The following is a 19,558-nucleotide window of genomic DNA, read 5'->3' as shown; positions in this document are numbered from 1 at the left end:
AGTGCAGAATTATCAACAATTTATGGGAAACTTAATATTCATCATTATCTCATATCATAATAGAATTACTTCCTTATCATTATAATCAGCTTTACTTTGAGCTTTATTATCTATAATTCATAGAACACTTCTTTCCACTGCAAAGGGTGTGAGAATAAATGGTATGGGAACCTGACATCAGGTCAACTTACACAGCCTGGGAGTTTCAGCTGGAGTACTGTTGGAAGCCGACTGAAATACATTATAATAAAATGTTCAAATAACAAATCTAACTGAATTCATATCGACAGGGCAAATACTGATAACTATTTTGATAAGTCTTGTCGCTGTGGGCATTTAGGCATGTCAGTGCGATAAAAGCGTGTCGTTAATTAGCCTCGCAGCATAAAGGGACGTTGGCCCCCACAAGTCATAAAGGCCTGTTAGAAATATGTTACTTCAAATACTGAGGGAGTGGTTATTTTTGCTGGTCAATAATTTGTGCATCATGAGAAATACTGAAATCAGCTTGCGAAATTAGCCTTTTTACCCTGTTAGCCAATGGGGCTACATACTTTGAGATTTATGTAGCCCAATCCAGACTTCAGTAGCCCCACAGCTTACAGAAAAATATTTCAAAAATCTATGAGCACTTTTTATGATTATAGACAAGGAATACTATAAAAACTGTTCAGTATCTTATTTTATTCAGTTATAGATGCAAGTATTGGGTGGTCCTGTCATTATACCTGTGTTCGGCATTCGGAAGTCCTCGTCCATTTTTCACCAAAACACCACTGTTTTCTATGGAAAATGGCCAAGGATCTATTGTGTCCACCGAGAACTTTTTGCACTTGAGTCTGATGCTGCCTCAGACATAAACAAGACTAGAACAATGCCTCAACTTTTTTCTTTTGAAATCAAACCTAAAAAAGTACCAAATTTGAGACATGTCTCTGAATCTCAGTGACGAACGCTTGACCCTTCAGCTTGATGATGTATTCACACTGTGGAAACCATCGAGCATGCTCCAAAACTGGGTCATCCCCTGCAATTTTAAACCATTTAAAATGCTACATTTCGTGAGATTCTGCAATTAAATACAAAAGGGTTATTAGTTCTGCGTTTTGATCCGGAAGGACTACCGTATTTGCGATATGTATTGTGTGTGGATTTATGATGGATATATAAAAATGTATTGCAATATTAGCCCTTCAGGTATTTTAAGGATATTGACCTTGTTTTTATTAATATTGCCAAATAACATTTAATAAGGTAACTTTACACTGATATTCATCGACAAAATCATTAGTTTGGAGGTGATCAATGAAAGGCTGTATAAGCCTTCAACCATTACTTAATGACAATCCATGGCCAACGAACAAGGCCAGCATAATTTGCTCGATTGATAACATTTTACACAGTGTATGATAGATCTAGTACAACTGAATGCACAAAATGTAAATATCATAAACTCACTAAATGTTTGCTTAACAAACAAAATTTCAGGTTTATGCAAAGTAAAGACTTAATTTCAATGCATGTTCGAAAAAATTAGATCTTTTTTGCTGTACTGACACTTCCTATGAAACTTCTCTGTCTGTCTCTTAGACATAATTTGTGTACATGTAAGGCATGAATGTTATAAGCAACTTCTTGTTACTGTCTGGTTTTAATCAGTCTCACATAAAACCCAATGAATAGAACTTCAACTTCCTATTCTATAACTAAAGCTATCACCAAAGGTGATTAATACCCCCGAACACCGCCTCTCATTATGATTTATCATTGTATGAGGTTTTATGAAATTCCATCTAGTAGTTTTCAAGTTACTGTCTGGACAAAAGTTTGAAAAAAAAACACAGAAAAAGGCAATAACTCTGTAATTTGCTAAAATAGTGTAATGATTCATGTACACTGAACTCTTTCTCATTGTGCTGTACCATTGTATAAAGTTTTATTACATTCTATCCGGTATTTTTCAAGTTATGCTACGGACAAGAAAAAAGAAACAAAGGCCAATAACTTTTAATAAATAGAATTGCGGTTCCTGTACACTGCACTTCCTCTTATTATGATCTATCCGGTATTTTTCAAGTTATGCTACGGACAAGAAAAAAGTAACTAAGGGCAATAACTTTTAATAAATAGAATTGTGGTTCCTGTACACTACACTTCCTCTTATTATGATCTATCACTGTATGAAGTTTTATTAAATTCCATCCAATAGTTTTAAAGTTATGCTTCGGACAAGAAAAAGTAACAAAGGGTAGTTACTCTGTAATTAGCTGAAATATAATTGTAGTTCCTGTACACTGCACTCCCTCTCATTATGATCTATCACTGTATGAAGTTTGATTAAATTCCATCCAATAGTTTTCAAGTTATGCTCTGGACAAGAAAAAAGTAACAAAGGGCAGTAACTCTGAGTTATGGTTCTTGTGCACTGCATTTCCTCTCATTGTGCTTTACCATTGTATTAAGTTTTAATAAATTCCATGTAGTAGTTTGCAAGTTACTGTCTGGAAAAATATTTGTCAGCAAAAAAAAACAAATAAAGGGCAATAACTCAGTAATTAACTAAAGTAGAGTTATGGTTCTTGAACACTGCACTTCCTCTCATTGTGACTGACCGACCGACCGACCGACCGACCGACCGACCACATGGTGACTCCAATATACCCCCTTCAAACTTTGTTTGTCGGGGATATAAAAAGAGTCTACACAAGCTAATGTGCATTTCTTTCAGTTGGATCAATAACTTCAAGGGTCAATACTTGACAAAATATTAAAGCCGAATATATTTAATGTATCTTCCTACATGTACCTTATAGTAACATATTATGAAGTACTATCATGTAAAGTATAAGAGCTTTTAGTTGACTTTGATTTATTGTCAATCATTAATTTATTAACGATGATTGTGGTAAACCGTAAACATCATGGCCATGACAACTACATGTATACCATCTTATTTTTTTCAAATCAAACAACTTACCTTCGTTATACTTGTGACAAAATAGTTTTAGTGTTGTGAAGTTAACAGGTACAAACTACCCTTGCCTGCCTCTCAAATGGCAAACATTAAATTAGTTGCCAGGCAAATCTAGACTGACAGAGTGAATAATGCACAAGGAATTTGGGAATGTAAGTGCAAACGAAAAATGAATGACCCTTCCATGCTTGGTGTAATTAATCACAAAAACAAGAGCTGTCACAGTATGTGACGAATGCCCCCGAATGTGACATTGACCTACGACAAGGTCAGTACATGAAAAGTTGATCTTGCCTTTACGTGTCAAATACATATGGCAAGTTATTTTAAATTGCCTCTGAACATAAAAAAATACCACCCATACTTGACAACCTACACTGTTATGTCCTTATATTCAGAATTTCCTTGTGAATAAACACTTAGTGTATCTTTCACCTTAGAGGAAGGGACATGGGTCTTGCACACGACACGTCGTCTTCGTATGTGGAACACATGTAGCAAGTGATTTTAAAATCTGTCCATACAAGGGAAAGTAACAGCCCTGACACGACAACCTATACTCTATGTCCTTATATGCAGCACTCCATTGTGAATAAACACTATGTGTGACCTTGACCTTTGAGGCAGGGACACGGGTCTTGCACGCGACACGTCATCTTGGTATGTGGAACACATGTAGCAAGTTATTTTAAAATCTGTCCATACAAGAAAAAGTTACAGCCCGGACACGACAACCTATACTCTATGTCCTTATATGCAGCACTCCATTGTAAATAAACACTAAGTGTGACTTTGACCTTTGAGGTAGGGACACGGGTCTTGCACGCGACACGTCGTCTTGGTATGTGGAACACATGTGGCAAGTTATTTTAAAATCTGTCCATACAAGAGAAAGTTACAGCCCGGACACGACAACCTATACTCTATGTCCTTATATGCAGCACTCCATTGTGAATAAACACTAAGTGTGACCTTGACCTTTGAGGTAGGGACACGGGTTTTGCTCGCGACACGTCGTCATGGTATGTGGAACACATTTGGCAAGTTATTTTAAAATCTGTCCATACAAGGGAAAGTTACAGCCCGGACACGACAACCTATACTCTATGTCCTTATATGCAGCACTCCATTGTAAATAAACACTAAGTGTGACCTTGACCTTTGAGGTAGGGACACGGGTCTTGCACGTGACACGTCGTCTTGGTATGTGGAACACATGTGGCAAGTTATTTTAAAATCTGTCCATACAAGAGAAATTTACAGCCCGGACACGACAACCTATACTCTATGTCCTTATATGCAGCACTCCATTGTGAATAAACACTAAGTGTGACCTTGACCTTTGAGGTAGGGACACGGGTCTTGCACGCAACACATCGTCTTGGTATGTGGAACACATTTGGCAAGTTATTTTAAAATCTGTCCATACAAGGGAAAGTTACAGCCCGGACACGACAACCTATAATCTATGTCCTTATATGCAGCACTCCATTGTGAATAAACACTAAGTGTGACTTTGACCTTTGAGGTAGGGACACAGGTCTTTCATGTGACACGTCCTCTTGGTATGTGAAACACATGTGGCAAGTGATTTTAAAATCTGTCCATACAAGAGAAAGTTACAGCCCGGACACGACAACCTATACTCTATGTCCTTATATGCAGCACTTCATTGTGAATAAACACTAAGTGTGACCTTGACCTTTGAGGTAGGGACACGGGTCTTGCACGCGACACGTCGTCTTGGTATGTGGAACACATGTGGCAAGTTATTTTAAAATCTGTCCATACAAGAGAAAGTTACAGCCCGGACACGACAACCTATACTCTATGTCCTTATATGCAGCACTCCATTGTGAATAAACACTAAGTGTGACCTTGACCTTTGAGGTAGGGACACGGGTTTTGCATGCGACACGTCGTCTTGGTATGTGGAACACATGTGGCAAGTTATTTTAAAATCTGTCCATACAAGGGAAAGTTACAGCCCGGACACGACAACCTATACTCTATGTCCTTATATGCAGCACTCCATTGTGAATAAACACTAAGTGTGACCTTGACCTTTGAGGTAGGGACACGAGTTTTGCACGCCACACATCGTCTTGGTATGTGGAACACATGTGGCAAGTTATTTTAAAATCTGTCCATACAAGGGAAAGTTACAGCCCGGACACGACAACCTATACTCTATGTCCTTATATGCAGCACTCCATTGTAAATAAACACTAAGTGTGACCTTGACCTTTGAGGTAGGGACACGGGTCTTGCACGTGACACGTCGTCTTGGTATGTGGAACACATGTGGCAAGTTATTTTAAAATCTGTCCATACAAGAGAAATTTACAGCCCGGACACGACAACCTATACTCTATGTCCTTATATGCAGCACTCCATTGTGAATAAACACTAAGTGTGACCTTGACCTTTGAGGTAGGGACACGGGTCTTGCACGCAACACATCGTCTTGGTATGTGGAACACATTTGGCAAGTTATTTTAAAATCTGTCCATACAAGGGAAAGTTACAGCCCGGACACGACAACCTATAATCTATGTCCTTATATGCAGCACTCCATTGTGAATAAACACTAAGTGTGACTTTGACCTTTGAGGTAGGGACACAGGTCTTTCATGTGACACGTCCTCTTGGTATGTGAAACACATGTGGCAAGTGATTTTAAAATCTGTCCATACAAGAGAAAGTTACAGCCCGGACACGACAACCTATACTCTATGTCCTTATATGCAGCACTTCATTGTGAATAAACACTAAGTGTGACCTTGACCTTTGAGGTAGGGACACGGGTCTTGCACGCGACACGTCGTCTTGGTATGTGGTACACATGTGGCAAGTTATTTTAAAATCTGTCCATACAAGAGAAAGTTACAGCCCGGACACGACAACCTATACTCTATGTCCTTATATGCAGCACTCCATTGTGAATAAACACTAAGTGTGACCTTGACCTTTGAGGTAGGGACACGGGTTTTGCATGCGACACGTCGTCTTGGTATGTGGAACACATGTGGCAAGTTATTTTAAAATCTGTCCATACAAGGGAAAGTTACAGCCCGGACACGACAACCTATACTCTATGTCCTTATATGCAGCACTCCATTGTGAATAAACACTAAGTGTGACCTTGACCTTTGAGGTAGGGACACGAGTTTTGCACGCCACACATCGTCTTGGTATGTGGAACACATGTGGCAAGTTATTTTAAAATCTGTCCATACAAGGGAAAGTTACAGCCCGGACACGACAACCTATAATCTATGTCCTTATATGCAGCACTCCATTGTGAATAAACACTAAGTGTGACTTTGACCTTTGAGGTAGGGACACAGGTCTTTCATGTGACACGTCCTCTTGGTATGTGAAACACATGTGGCAAGTGATTTTAAAATCTGTCCATACAAGAGAAAGTTACAGCCCGGACACGACAACCTATACTCTATGTCCTTATATGCAGCACTTCATTGTGAATAAACACTAAGTGTGACCTTGACCTTTGAGGTAGGGACACGGGTCTTGCACGCGACACGTCGTCTTGGTATGTGGAACACATGTGGCAAGTTATTTTAAAATCTGTCCATACAAGAGAAAGTTACAGCCCGGACACGACAACCTATACTCTATGTCCTTATATGCAGCACTCCATTGTGAATAAACACTAAGTGTGACCTTGACCTTTGAGGTAGGGACACGGGTTTTGCATGCGACACGTCGTCTTGGTATGTGGAACACATGTGGCAAGTTATTTTAAAATCTGTCCATACAAGGGAAAGTTACAGCCCGGACACGACAACCTATACTCTATGTCCTTATATGCAGCACTCCATTGTGAATAAACACTAAGTGTGACCTTGACCTTTGAGGTAGGGACACGAGTTTTGCACGCCACACATCGTCTTGGTATGTGGAACACATGTGGCAAGTTATTTTAAAATCTGTCCATACAAGGGAAAGTTACAGCCCGGACACGACAACCTATACTCTATGTCCTTATATGCAGCACTCCATTGTAAATAAACACTAAGTGTGACCTTGACCTTTGAGGTAGGGACACGGGTCTTGCACGTGACACGTCGTCTTGGTATGTGGAACACATGTGGCAAGTTATTTTAAAATCTGTCCATACAAGAGAAATTTACAGCCCGGACACGACAACCTATACTCTATGTCCTTATATGCAGCACTCCATTGTGAATAAACACTAAGTGTGACCTTGACCTTTAAGGTAGGGACACGGGTCTTGCACGCAACACATCGTCTTGGTATGTGGAACACATTTGGCAAGTTCTTTTAAAATCTGTCCATACAAGGGAAAGTTACAGCCCGGACACGACAACCTATACTCTATGTCCTTATATGCAGCACTCCATTGTGAATAAACACTAAGTGTGACTTTGACCTTTGAGGTAGGGACACAGGTCTTTCATGTGACACGTCCTCTTGGTATGTGAAACACATGTGGCAAGTGATTTTAAAATCTGTCCATACAAGAGAAAGTTACAGCCCGGACACGACAACCTATACTCTATGTCCTTATATGCAGCACTTCATTGTGAATAAACACTAAGTGTGACCTTGACCTTTGAGGTAGGGACACGGGTCTTGCACGCGACACGTCGTCTTGGTATGTGGTACACATGTGGCAAGTTATTTTAAAATCTGTCCATACAAGAGAAAGTTACAGCCCGGACACGACAACCTATACTCTATGTCCTTATATGCAGCACTCCATTGTGAATAAACACTAAGTGTGACCTTGACCTTTGAGGTAGGGACACGGGTTTTGCATGCGACACGTCGTCTTGGTATGTGGAACACATGTGGCAAGTTATTTTAAAATCTGTCCATACAAGGGAAAGTTACAGAGCCCGGACACGACAACCTATACTCTATGTCCTTATATGCAGCACTCCATTGTGAATAAACACTAAGTGTGACCTTGACCTTTGAGGTAGGGACACGAGTTTTGCACGCCACACATCGTCTTGGTATGTGGAACACATGTGGCAAGTTATTTTAAAATCTGTCCATACAAGGGAAAGTTACAGAGCCGGCCGGCCGGCCGGCCGGCCGGACGGTGCGATTTTAATATGCCCACCTTCGGGGGCATAAAAATAGCTATTATTTTGTTAAAGAGTGTAATTTGAACGCAATGCCTCACTGTTGGAATGTAAATAAAAATACCAAGTAGCAAAATCAGATATAATCCATGCATCACCGTTGGGAAACCAAAATGTCACAGTTTCTAAAAAGAACAAGATGGAAATACCCTAGTAATGTTGAAGCATTAGCTGTCTGGAAACAACGCAAATTAGATCAATTCTTGGAAAGACAAGCCACAAACATGATGCAAATACCTGGTTGCCAATTGCGTAATCCACCGCCACAGGCATAACATCGACAGAAGTCAGCCACTCCTTGAAAAGGTAAATATCAGTAATTTAACATATAGACTTAAAGCTGCACTCTCAAAGATAGAACATTTTGACGTTTTTTTTGTGTTTTTTTTTATCTAGGAACGAGCCAATTTTGCAAAAATCCTTGGAAACCAGTTATATAAGACTGCTGACAAAAAAATAGATTGCAGGTTTTTATATTTAAGTTCAAAAATTTATATTTTATGCATATTCCATAAAACATTAATTTTCGAATGGAAATGAAAATATTTATATGCAAATCTACGATCTGATTTTTTGGCAGCAATCTAATATCATTGGTTAACAGATATCTACACAAAAATTTGTTCTCTCAGACAAAAAATAAAAAGGTGTAAACACGGTAAATCTGTGAGAGTGCAGCTTTAATGTATATGTAAAAATTAAATTACATTACAAGGTTAAAATAATAAAATCTTAATTTTCAGTAATATTCTTAGTGATAAATATAGCACTCAGGCCCAAAACAGATTGTTTAAAGTATTGTTAATATAGAAATATTTAATATTGGAAGAGGTTTTGAATTGGAAGAGGTTTTGAACTGTTTTTAATTCATAAAGTGTCTTATGCAAATCATATCACTTCCGCTAGTGCCAAACTCATTTCACAGGTTAGATCAGTGATTATAAACAGACAATATATTGTCTCACCCGTACCAACATAGAAGAATCCGGCCTCTCCCATCATCCGGGGGTTCTGATCAAGGTGAGAAGGCCATCCACTGAAAGAGTTGATTCTAGCCGTGAGGGTGTTATAGTCTGGGTGGCGTGGGCTAACAATGTGTATACCGGCGGTTAGATCTGGGTCAAGACCAGGTAAGCCTGTACCACGAGCCCGGTCAGGTGGGGCATCCCCTGGACCAGAACCTCCTCCTAGTCCCTGGCCTCTCTGCTGGTATGACAGTGCCTGTTGTGTGGAAGGTGGGGGTGGTCTGGCCTCCTGGTGAGGGGTGAGCCCTGGGGAGCCTGATAATCCTTGGACAAGTGGGACAGAAGAGCTACGCAGTTCGCTGACCTGGGTGTGTCCACTGACTGGCATGCTCTGGGGCTGACCTGTAATTACAACAGTAAAAAAAATATATAGATGCACCCTATGACAAAATGATAATAACATTCATATGTTGGTTCCAGGCCAATGTTTATGAAAGGTTTTGACTCAGATTTTAGACTCAATGATTTAAACTGTTTATCTATATGTTTTGTAAATTAATATCTACTTAAAGCAAAGCATTTCGGTCCATATAATCACACAAAAGGGAGATAGCTGCAAATACTGACTTGAGTTTCACAATCATCAAAAATGTTGTCATGTTATGATGGCCATGCAGGCATCCAATGTATACAAGTATTTTATGCTGCTATTTAGTTAAGTATAGGAGGTACATTATATTATTGGTAGGTAAATGGAGGGTATACACTATCCATGACTGAATACCATTTCAGCAAAGTAATTTGTTCTATTTTCAGAAACAAGGTACCGGTACTTAAAGGTTTTTCATTCCTGTTTCATTGTTATAAGTTATAATGCCTTAAATGGAAACGAACAGAGATCAGGATGTTTGTCATTTCATGTGGTATTAATTCACTCAACACATGGAATAGGCAAACTATTCTGTATGTTTGAGGCCAGAGAACTTTTTGTTTAGATTCTCATGAAAAAAATAAAATGTTATTTTCTTATTGAAAAAAATGTGTGTAAAATTTTAGCTTCATTTTCCCACTTTCTACTTCTTCTGGAGTCTTCCCACAACAGGTGGAGTTTGGATTTCAGACAAAATGTTTTTATGGACTAATAAAATTTAGGCATATTTTTCACTTGACTTGAATGTAAATTACTTTCATGACCTTGTGTCAAATTTAGGTTTTCTTTTCCCTGTATTACAGGAAATATTTCCCTGTATTACAGGAAATAGTTGGGGGGTTTTATTCAAAAATAGAAACACATCATGACTATCTTTCTTCTTTGAAAAACAAATCAAAATTTGTAGTGCTTCCTGCCATACAAGGGCATTATTTCAATTATATGAATTCCTTTCTTAATATCTAAATGACGCTTTCGAAGGAGAAGGGGATAGTGTTATTTGCAAATCACTTTATATCAACCTTTTATTTCAGTATAAAAATCCTTTTGAGATAACAAAAGCTTTAGAATTCAAAACCACAAAATTATATTGATTTAAACCTACAGGAAAATTCCCTTGGCTTAGCATTTACCAAACACATTTTCAAATCCTCAAACAGCCTTAAAAGCCTCTCCATGCATGGTTAACTGTACATAATAAAAATCACTTAAATTAAAACCTATCAAATATATGACCATATTTCATCATTTGGAGAAAATTTAGCATGTCATACTATAAAATATAAATGTAGTTTATAAGGTGATAACATGCCTTTAGTATTATGAGACTTTGAACATGTTTGGTCAATATATATATATATATATCATAAATAGATTTGCCTGTACTTGTAGAGCAATGACAAAGGATTTATGCTTTCAGGTGTATTCAAATATGGGAGCAGGTTTAAGCCTCTCACCTGCAAAAAAAGCACCTGCCCCGACTGGTTCATTACCAAGTATAGATGATGGACGGTTGACTCCAGATACTGAAAACATCAGATTGTACAGCTTATTAAAAGTTTAAAGCATTAACTTAAATAGTTTAATGCAAAGATTATGTTTTTACATACACTTGTACTTGTATAATGTATACTATAAATTTGGTGTAAATATTGTAGGACAGTTTGCAAACATGCCTGTCTGCATTCGTACATCATGAAAACACACAGTGAAACGATGACATTTTAGGTAATAAATAACATTTATTCATGTCAGCATTACATGATTCGATGAAATGTGACACTCCTATAAGCATTTCTTATCTGCCCGCCTTTAGTTTTCCCTTTAGTGCAAATTGAGAATCAGAAAAACATTCAGGGCAAAAAAGAGAGCTATTAGTTTCACAGATTGTTTTTCGAAAAATCACTCAAAATAACGTAAAACCACTCCTGGAAATAATTTGAAAATATCATAAATAATCTTTCACAATCAGGTAGCAAAAAGCAAACACTGCCCATTCAGCAGAAAATACAAGACACACATCTTATGATCATATCAATTTGTTCCGATAATCATTACTGAAATGCACTGTGAGAATGATCAAAATTCATGCATGCAAATGAACAACTTCAATCTTTTCATTAAGTATGACTATGAGATTTTGAGATAATTGGGTACCAAGAAAGGGTTTCAAGTGTATCTAAAGGGCATCAATACTAGCTTTAGCTCATTGTAATATCTCCAGCAGTTTATAAATCACTTAAAGCCCATTCATCTGTATTCTGATACACACATAATTACAAAGTATGCACAAAGGCCAACAATATGAAGAGGGACAATGACAAAACAATGATTTTTATATCCCATTCCGAAACCTTCGATGACTGTTACTTACCACTATGGTTTGGGTAAAATTACTAGCACCCAGTTAGTAGGTGGGTGTGGATATGCTTTTGAATAATGAGGACATAAACCTTGACTCTGGAGAAAAAAAAGATTGTGGTTTACCACTAATGCCTTGTTGAGGTGGTGGTACAGATATCTCATTGTACGGTTCATCCACCATCCCCATCCCACGTATCTGAGTGGTCGGGTTCAAGTGGTACATCCGGTCCGTGTTATTCGGGTCTGAGGTTGGCTGCATACTTGTAAAGCCCTGTTAAACAAAAGCACTTTTATATTATAGTTGTTTGATTTGATGTGAGTTTGTACTGGTACTTGTACCATACTTGAAAAAAAATATATATATCAAGTTTTACCATGACATTTCAGAGGAATTGACAATATTAATTGGAAATCGGGATTGACAAAATGCTAACCCAACCAGAGCATTTGTGAACACTTGATATATATAATTCATTTTTTTCCTTTTATTTAAAGTCCCAGTGCCACTTAATTTGAACACTGACACATTATATGCAAATGATGCAGATATATGTAGCTACAGTAAATCTGCGGTCGTTCGAACAAGTGGTCGTTTGAGAACAGGCGTTCCCTCGAGGTCGGAGCTTGTTTCTGAATGTTTTTCCTTCTATTTTCATATAAAATATACCTACGCTGCATCGAAACCTAATTATATCGAAGAGTGGAGCAATATTCTCGGTCCCAAGTACACAAATCATGCACAAAACCTTATGGCTCCCTCGATGTCATAAATTCACTCTTTTTGGCGAATGCGTGTTCAAAAATAAACAAACAATTGCTAGGTATTAAAATTTTCGCAAGTTGTAAAAATAAAAATTGCAATGGCAGTTGAAAGGTAATTGATAATATGTGAAAAACTGTTTAACACTGAATGCATGGCCAATATTAGTTGATATGGGCATTTAAGAAGATAATTATGAGAAGTTAATTATTAATTGTTAAGCTAAATGAGTAATAAACATATGAATAAACACTACCATATCGATTCAACATCGGAATCTCTGAAAAGAATTCCTTTTTGTCACTTTGCCTTGCAATATGGCCATTTTGTAAAATAAAATTGATTTGATATTTCTTTTACATTTTATATTAAGCATACATATGTTGCTTAGTGAAAAAGCGCTGATATATTGTGTCACTATAAACTGTCTTATAACCTTCCTTTTATTCAGTAGAATATAATTAAGCTTTGAATTGAAATATTATATGCAAATAACAGTGTATAAGTTTAAGTTTTCAAACCAATAACCTCTTTATTGAAAAATGGAAATCCGTAGTATATAAAGCCACTTTTGGCATTCAGAGTCACATGATATGCAAATTTCATAAGGACGTTGTTAACGCTAAAATTTGAATATTCTTTCAGTTTTGTTTCATTTTGCAATTGCAATAAATGCATTTTATAATCATCTTATATAGGTAGGAAGAATGTTAAAAAGGATAAGAGAAGTTGTTTTGATATACAAGAAAATAAGTGTATATCAATTAAACATACTGGGACTTAATACATATGATTTAATGTACCAAGACTGTGAAACATTCTAGAAATTACTAAAATGTACAGAAAAGTTGATACAACTATGTCATCTTTACTAGACCATTTGAGTGAAATGTTTTGACCCTGAAAAAAACAGAAGGAGAAAAAGAAGTAACAGTAACAGTAATTCCACACTTACACTATGCTGGGATCCACTGCTGATGTGAGTATCGGCTACACTTGCAGCTATTCCCCCAACTGCCGATGCAGAGGAAGCTATTGCTGATGCTGAAGTTGACGGGGCACTAAACGGAGACTCAGGTTTGGCTGAAGAGGGGACAGTAACTTGCTGGGTGGTGGTGGGAACTGGGCGACCAAAGTTACCAAGTCCACTTACACGAGTCAGTGAGGTAGCTATGGGGTTTCTTGATTGAGAAGGGAGATGACTGTGAATAAAACTGCCTGCAGATGAGGTAGTGGAGGTAGCTGCAACTGAGGATACAGATGAAGCGCCAGAGGTAGCTGCAGCAGCAGCTGATGATGATGAAGTGGACCTTGCAGGTTGTGAGTCCTGCACATTCCTTCCAGTGGGTTCAGCCGTCACTGCAGTTTGCTGCTGGGCTGGTCTCCGTCGTGGAACATCGTCAGAGACAATGGAGATATTTCGACGAGTGCCCTCACCAATGTTGCCATGGAGAAGGGGACAGTTTGGGGACAAACGTGTATGTATTTCAACAACGTTATCAAACATCTCCCACTCATTATATCTGGCATCACAGGCAAAGCAGTGTGTGGAGTTTGGGCCATCTTCTGGATTATGGCAAAACCCATTTCTGGCTAAAGCAATCCCGTTTCCATTGCCTTGATACTGGTAAAAGGAGACAAACCTTAACCATTCAAACTGTCTTTGCTCCTCTTGAGTCATGGGAATGCCTGTGTTGAGACGATCAAAGTAAGTTCTAAGTCCGTATATTTCAGGATTAGACAAATCACTGAAGTAGTCAATGTACAATCTCCTTGTAACATCTTTAGCAATCTCTAAATCTCTGTTCTTCCACCTTTGGCAAAACTCATTCAATGTTCTTCTCCATCCACTCCATGATACTATCTCCTCAATTGAACTCTCATGTCCTGAATCATAAATACCACTACTTAGTTCACATTTCACTGCATCAATTGTTACTGGCCTTGTGTGTTTTTTCTTAGAATGACTAGAATTTTCACAATGATCACATATTGCACCATCATACTGAAGTCTTCTATGACATTTGCTGCACATTCTTTTATTCCATGTTACATTTTGAAGTCCATTTGTGGAGCTAACACTTGCATCCTCAAAACTAGGACTACAATTTGAACTATGGCTTGCAGACACATCTGTCTTTCTGCAGTTCACATTTACACCCAATGGCAATTTACATTTTTTACCTCGATGTTTGAATTGCCGATTCTTCCTTACACATTCTTCAAATTTAAATGTTCTCAATGTTTTTGGTTTAAGTTGCTGTAAAATGTTGCAATCACGGTTAGTTGTTACACTCTGTTCAACAACATTAAGAATCTCATCACTTGAACTCTGTGCAGTCATGGAACCATAATCCTTAACAACTGAGCATATTTCTGAAGAAATAACCGGTTTGTCAGTTATGCAGTCATTTTCTGGCATACTGTTATTGGTTATAATATCCTCATTTCCGCAATATGCTGATGAAGTCTGATATGAAGTTTGAGTCGCCATGTGATGGTGATCACAATCTTTACTCACATCAACCTCACTTCCATATAAATGCAAATCAGTGCTATATTTTCTTCTATTTGTTAAATTAAGATCTTCAGCATCGGAAACACTATACGTCAGAACTCCACTATCATCAGTCTTCTGCTCTGAATCAGCACAGCAAAGCTCATCACTAGTGATACTTTCCGTGTCTTTATAATTGCATTTACCCGAGTAGTCAGTATAATTTTCAATTCGAATGGATAATGAGGTGCTCAAACTGTCATCATCCTTACTGTCAGATTTATACTGTGTTACAACCTGCTTTGGCTCTGTACAATCAGCTGAACAACAATTTGGTTCAGGAATCTTAATAAATGTTGGTTCTTCATTCAGGTCTGGAGGACGAGACAAAGAATTTGGCCTTATTTCATTACTTATTTTCAAATGTTCCAAGCTCATATATAAGCTAGAAGGATGATTATCTCTTCCCTTTTGCAAAAACACACTATCAAATGCATGTTGATCGGTTAGTCTGTATAACCATTCAGGTTCATTATATAAGTTCTGCTTAAAATGCTCCTTAGCCTCTTCCTCATCACAACTACTTTTATCCACCTCAGGTTCTACCAGTTGAACACTCTTACTCAAGTAATTACAAGAAAAGTAAGAGTCACAAGAAGAATAATCACTATCTTCATTCCTGTTTTCATAACGAACACTTTGTGGTTTATCTTTAAATATCAACTTATGAGATCCTCCATTTTCCTCTCCTGAAACTTGAACTGGTTGCTTACTTTCAATAGCTGGAGAGTGATCCATATCGGCTCCAATACCATCACTTTCAATATTCTCATGATTTATTACATTTCTGCAACGGCAGAAGCGTGGACTCCTCTTTGTAGAGTAGATTGCGTTTCCATTTATTATTGTTATGTTGCCTGTTATGCTGCCATTGTTAATGTTCGACTTGGAAATTGACTCAACTGATTTATTTCTGTGTCTATCGATGTTTGAGTCCTCAACAGCCTTTGGACAGCTGTCACTTTTGTCTTCATTTGTTGGTGTTTCCTTGATCCATGAATCCTTTTGATGTTTGGCAGATTCTTTCTCTTGTATTCCTTTCCTACCTTTGTATATTATTAAGCTAAAAATAAAATTTATGTACGTGACAAATTGTTTTTTTTTTGCTTCATTCAAAGTCAAGTTTCAGGGCTTTTTCTATAGTACAGACAGGTCCAACTATTGGACCCATTCCGAAAGCTAAATATATGATATTGTCCCTATCTACAGAAGAAAAATCCCAATCTAAAGTAAACAAGAGCGGTCACAGACAGCTATATCCCCCGTCTCATGGGGACATTTTTTGTAACGAAAGCCAATCAATGATAAGGGCAGTTTCTCAGGAACATAAGAAATGCCTAAAATTAAAAAAGGGCAATAACTCTTTAAAAAAGGTCAAATTGCAAAAGCCTGACAATTTGCGCTGTGTCACTATATAGTCATAAATGTAAGGAGTTGCGAAGAAACCAATTTTAAATGTAAAATAAGCAAAGGGCAATAACTCTTTCAAAAATGGTCAAATCAGGAAAGCCCGACAATATGCGCTGCTTCACTTTATGATCATCAATCTGTGATAGTTTGGTAGAAATCGCATGAAAAACGTAAGAGGAGTTGGGAAGAAACCAATTTGAAATGTAAAATAAACAAAGGGCTATAACTCTTTCAAAAATGGTCGAATCCTAAAAGCCCGACAATATGCCCTGCTTCACTTTATGATCATCAATCTGTGAAAGTTTGGTAGAAATCGCATGATAAATGTAAGAGGAGATGCAAAGAAATGAATGTGGGACGGACGGACGTACACACGCACGCACCAAAGGCACACACGCACAAAATCGTGCCTACCATTACTATATCCCCTCGCCTTTTCAAGGCGGGGGATATAAAAAGTTTTCCTAATAAAGCATGTGATGTAATATTTGGGGATAATTGAAATCAGATCAGTATGAAATATTATCTGTCATGATCTATTGCAATAGATATAAACACCCCAAGTAATATCAGTCATCGAAATTAGACTTTTGGATTAACAAGCCCGAATGCTTATACTATTGCTTGGCATCAATTTTTTCAACAAGCCCTGCTATATAAAATTCAGAATTTGAGCAAGTCCGAAAGACATTTTACCAGTGCAGGGCTTGCGGGCTTGTGCTAATTTCGAACACTGTAATATTTAATAAATTCCTCATTCGCAGGAGACTGAAAAGCTTGTTCTTTTAACTGTAAAATTTCCCGATTTCGGCATTTCCCAAAATGTCTATGGTCTTCTTCCCAAAATGAGCATAAAAAGCCCCAAGTTTTAGGCTTTTAAAACTAAATTTCAGCAATTGGATAATTATCACCTGTCTGGAGCACCAATCAATGTTTAAATAAATTTAGTGGAAATATTTTGAGTACCATAGCCAATGCAGATACTTCATACAAAAAAATTACCCTTCTATAATCTAGGATAATACTTTGAATCAATAACTCTCGCAATATTTCAAGCATATTTTGAGAAAAACATGGAAAATTTAAAAGTACAGCATTTGTAATACAGGGATAATTCTAGCAAGGATTTTTTGCGATTCCTCGCTTATAAATCTTCTAGATCGTATTGATAATATAAAATGCAAGATATTGTCCCCCTCGCTTGCATTTTGTGTATTTTATGCCTTTTTGCTTTTATTGTTTACAGCTTTTTGGACACCTATGGCCTCTCTTCTTGTTTAGTGAATAATGGCATAGCTGTCAACTATGGTCTGCCTGTGCCTAATATCAAATGTTTTCATTGATATTGTCTCAATCTGCATTTAATAAGGGTTCATAAATTAATACCTGAAGCAGTTAGAAAACCTCTCAACATTTCAGGCTAAAAAATGTCCTTTTGCTATCTAAAATTCTCACAGAAATTGAAATTAGCTCACCAATTTTTGAACAAATGGGAGCCATTCACTCATTGAAATCCGACATAGAATTTACCCTTGTAATATAGTTGTTATGCCTTTACTACGGTAGGTCTGTAACACAAACCAAACAGGGTTGGTAAAGGGATATCTAGAATGCATGGTGATGCCTATTGAAATTAACAGAGTGAATATGGTGAGGTTTGGACAATTTTATGGGCTGTAATTCTAGATTAACAAGAGATGTTTGTCAAACATTATGCCCCCCCCCCCGGATGAATATGAGTTATGACCATGACCTTTGACTCTATGACTCAAAATCCATAGGAGTTATCAACTGGTCACCCAAAACCTAAATGTCAAGTTTCAGGGTCATCAGTGCAGGCATTGTCAAGTTATCACATAGACAAGCTTTTTGAGTTCAAGGTCACTGTGACCTTGACCTTTGACCCCTAAATTAAAAGGGGTCATCTACAGGTCAGAACCAACCCCCAATTCATGTTTGACAGCCAGGGGCGCAGGCATTGTCGAGTTATTACTCTAAGAACATTTTCACATTCATGGTCACTGTGATCTTCACCTTGACCTAATGATTCCTAAAATCAATAGGGGTCATCTACTAATCGGGGTCAGGTGCAGCCTCCATGTCAAGTTTGATGATCATAGGTCCTGGCATTCTTGAGATATCACTGGGAAATTTGTTTAACTTTTTGCGTTAAAGGTCACTTTAACCAGATTTGGCCAGATGACCCCAAAAATCAATAGGGGTCATATACTAGGGGTCAGGGCCAACCTTCATGTCAAGTTTGATCACCATAGGTCAAGGAATTGTTAAGTTTGCCTTCAAGGTCACTGTGACCTTGGCCTGTGACCCGATGACCCCCAATAGGGGTCATCTACTGATCAGACCCAACTTCTAATTGAAGTTTGAGTTTACAAAATGATACTTACATGCCTGTCATGCTACACAGGCTACGAATTAGAATAAGGAGTTACCTGCTGAACTAATCAATTCCAAAATGTTCAAACTAATTTTAGACAAACATTATTTTACACTCACCACATCATCAGGGTAACAACTTGCATCAACCCAAGAATAACCATTGGATAAGAGGAAACACAAAATAAATCTGCTGTCCAACTGCTGGCTTGATCATCTACAAAGTGAACGTTTAGACTTATAATGTTATTACAAAAACAAGAAATGAGCCACATTCTCTTAAGTTGCTAACATCCTGCATTTCCATTTCATGATCTAAATAATTAAGTATGTCACATTTTTTGGGCCCAAATATGCTGGTTTGATGATTTAAAATGAGTTAGATCTTGAAAGTTCAATTCATAGTATGCAGCAGTTTTATCTGACATTGGTTATCTGTCATCTGTTGTGATCATCATAGGAAACTGTAAAAATCTTTTATTTGATTTTATGCATCAGTCAACCACGGCTCCCCCAGGTCCGGGGAATAGCGGGGACTTTGACTTTCGGTCGAGCCAACCCAGCTA

General features: G+C 37.7%; 1 protein-coding gene across 6 annotated transcripts in view; it reads right to left on the bottom strand.

Moving 5' to 3' along the window:
• LOC128237123 (uncharacterized) overlaps positions 1-19,558 on the bottom strand; it is a 100,556-nt gene that overhangs the window by 18,460 nt on the left and 62,538 nt on the right. For 4 of the 6 annotated variants that reach the window (XM_052952357.1, XM_052952356.1, XM_052952355.1 and 1 more), the window contains exons 4-11: positions 19,113-19,209; positions 13,587-16,251; positions 11,995-12,142; positions 10,965-11,033; positions 9,078-9,479; positions 8,350-8,409; positions 918-1,027; positions 192-231 (exon numbers count right to left, since the gene is read on the bottom strand). In XM_052952357.1, the coding sequence (XP_052808317.1) occupies positions 192-231; positions 918-1,027; positions 8,350-8,409; positions 9,078-9,479; positions 10,965-11,033; positions 11,995-12,142; positions 13,587-16,251; positions 19,113-19,209 (3,591 nt within the window). The remainder of the gene's footprint in view (positions 1-191; positions 232-917; positions 1,028-8,349; positions 8,410-9,077; positions 9,480-10,964; positions 11,034-11,994; positions 12,143-13,586; positions 16,252-19,112; positions 19,210-19,558) is intronic. The other 2 variants (XM_052952358.1, XM_052952359.1) reach the window with 2 other exon arrangements.

This window comes from Mya arenaria, chromosome 6 (genome assembly GCF_026914265.1).
Source record: "Mya arenaria isolate MELC-2E11 chromosome 6, ASM2691426v1".
Classification (NCBI taxonomy): domain Eukaryota; kingdom Metazoa; phylum Mollusca; class Bivalvia; order Myida; family Myidae; genus Mya; species Mya arenaria.
The sequence above is the reverse complement of the archived record's forward strand: the minus strand, read 5'-3'. Positions and strand labels throughout refer to the sequence as shown.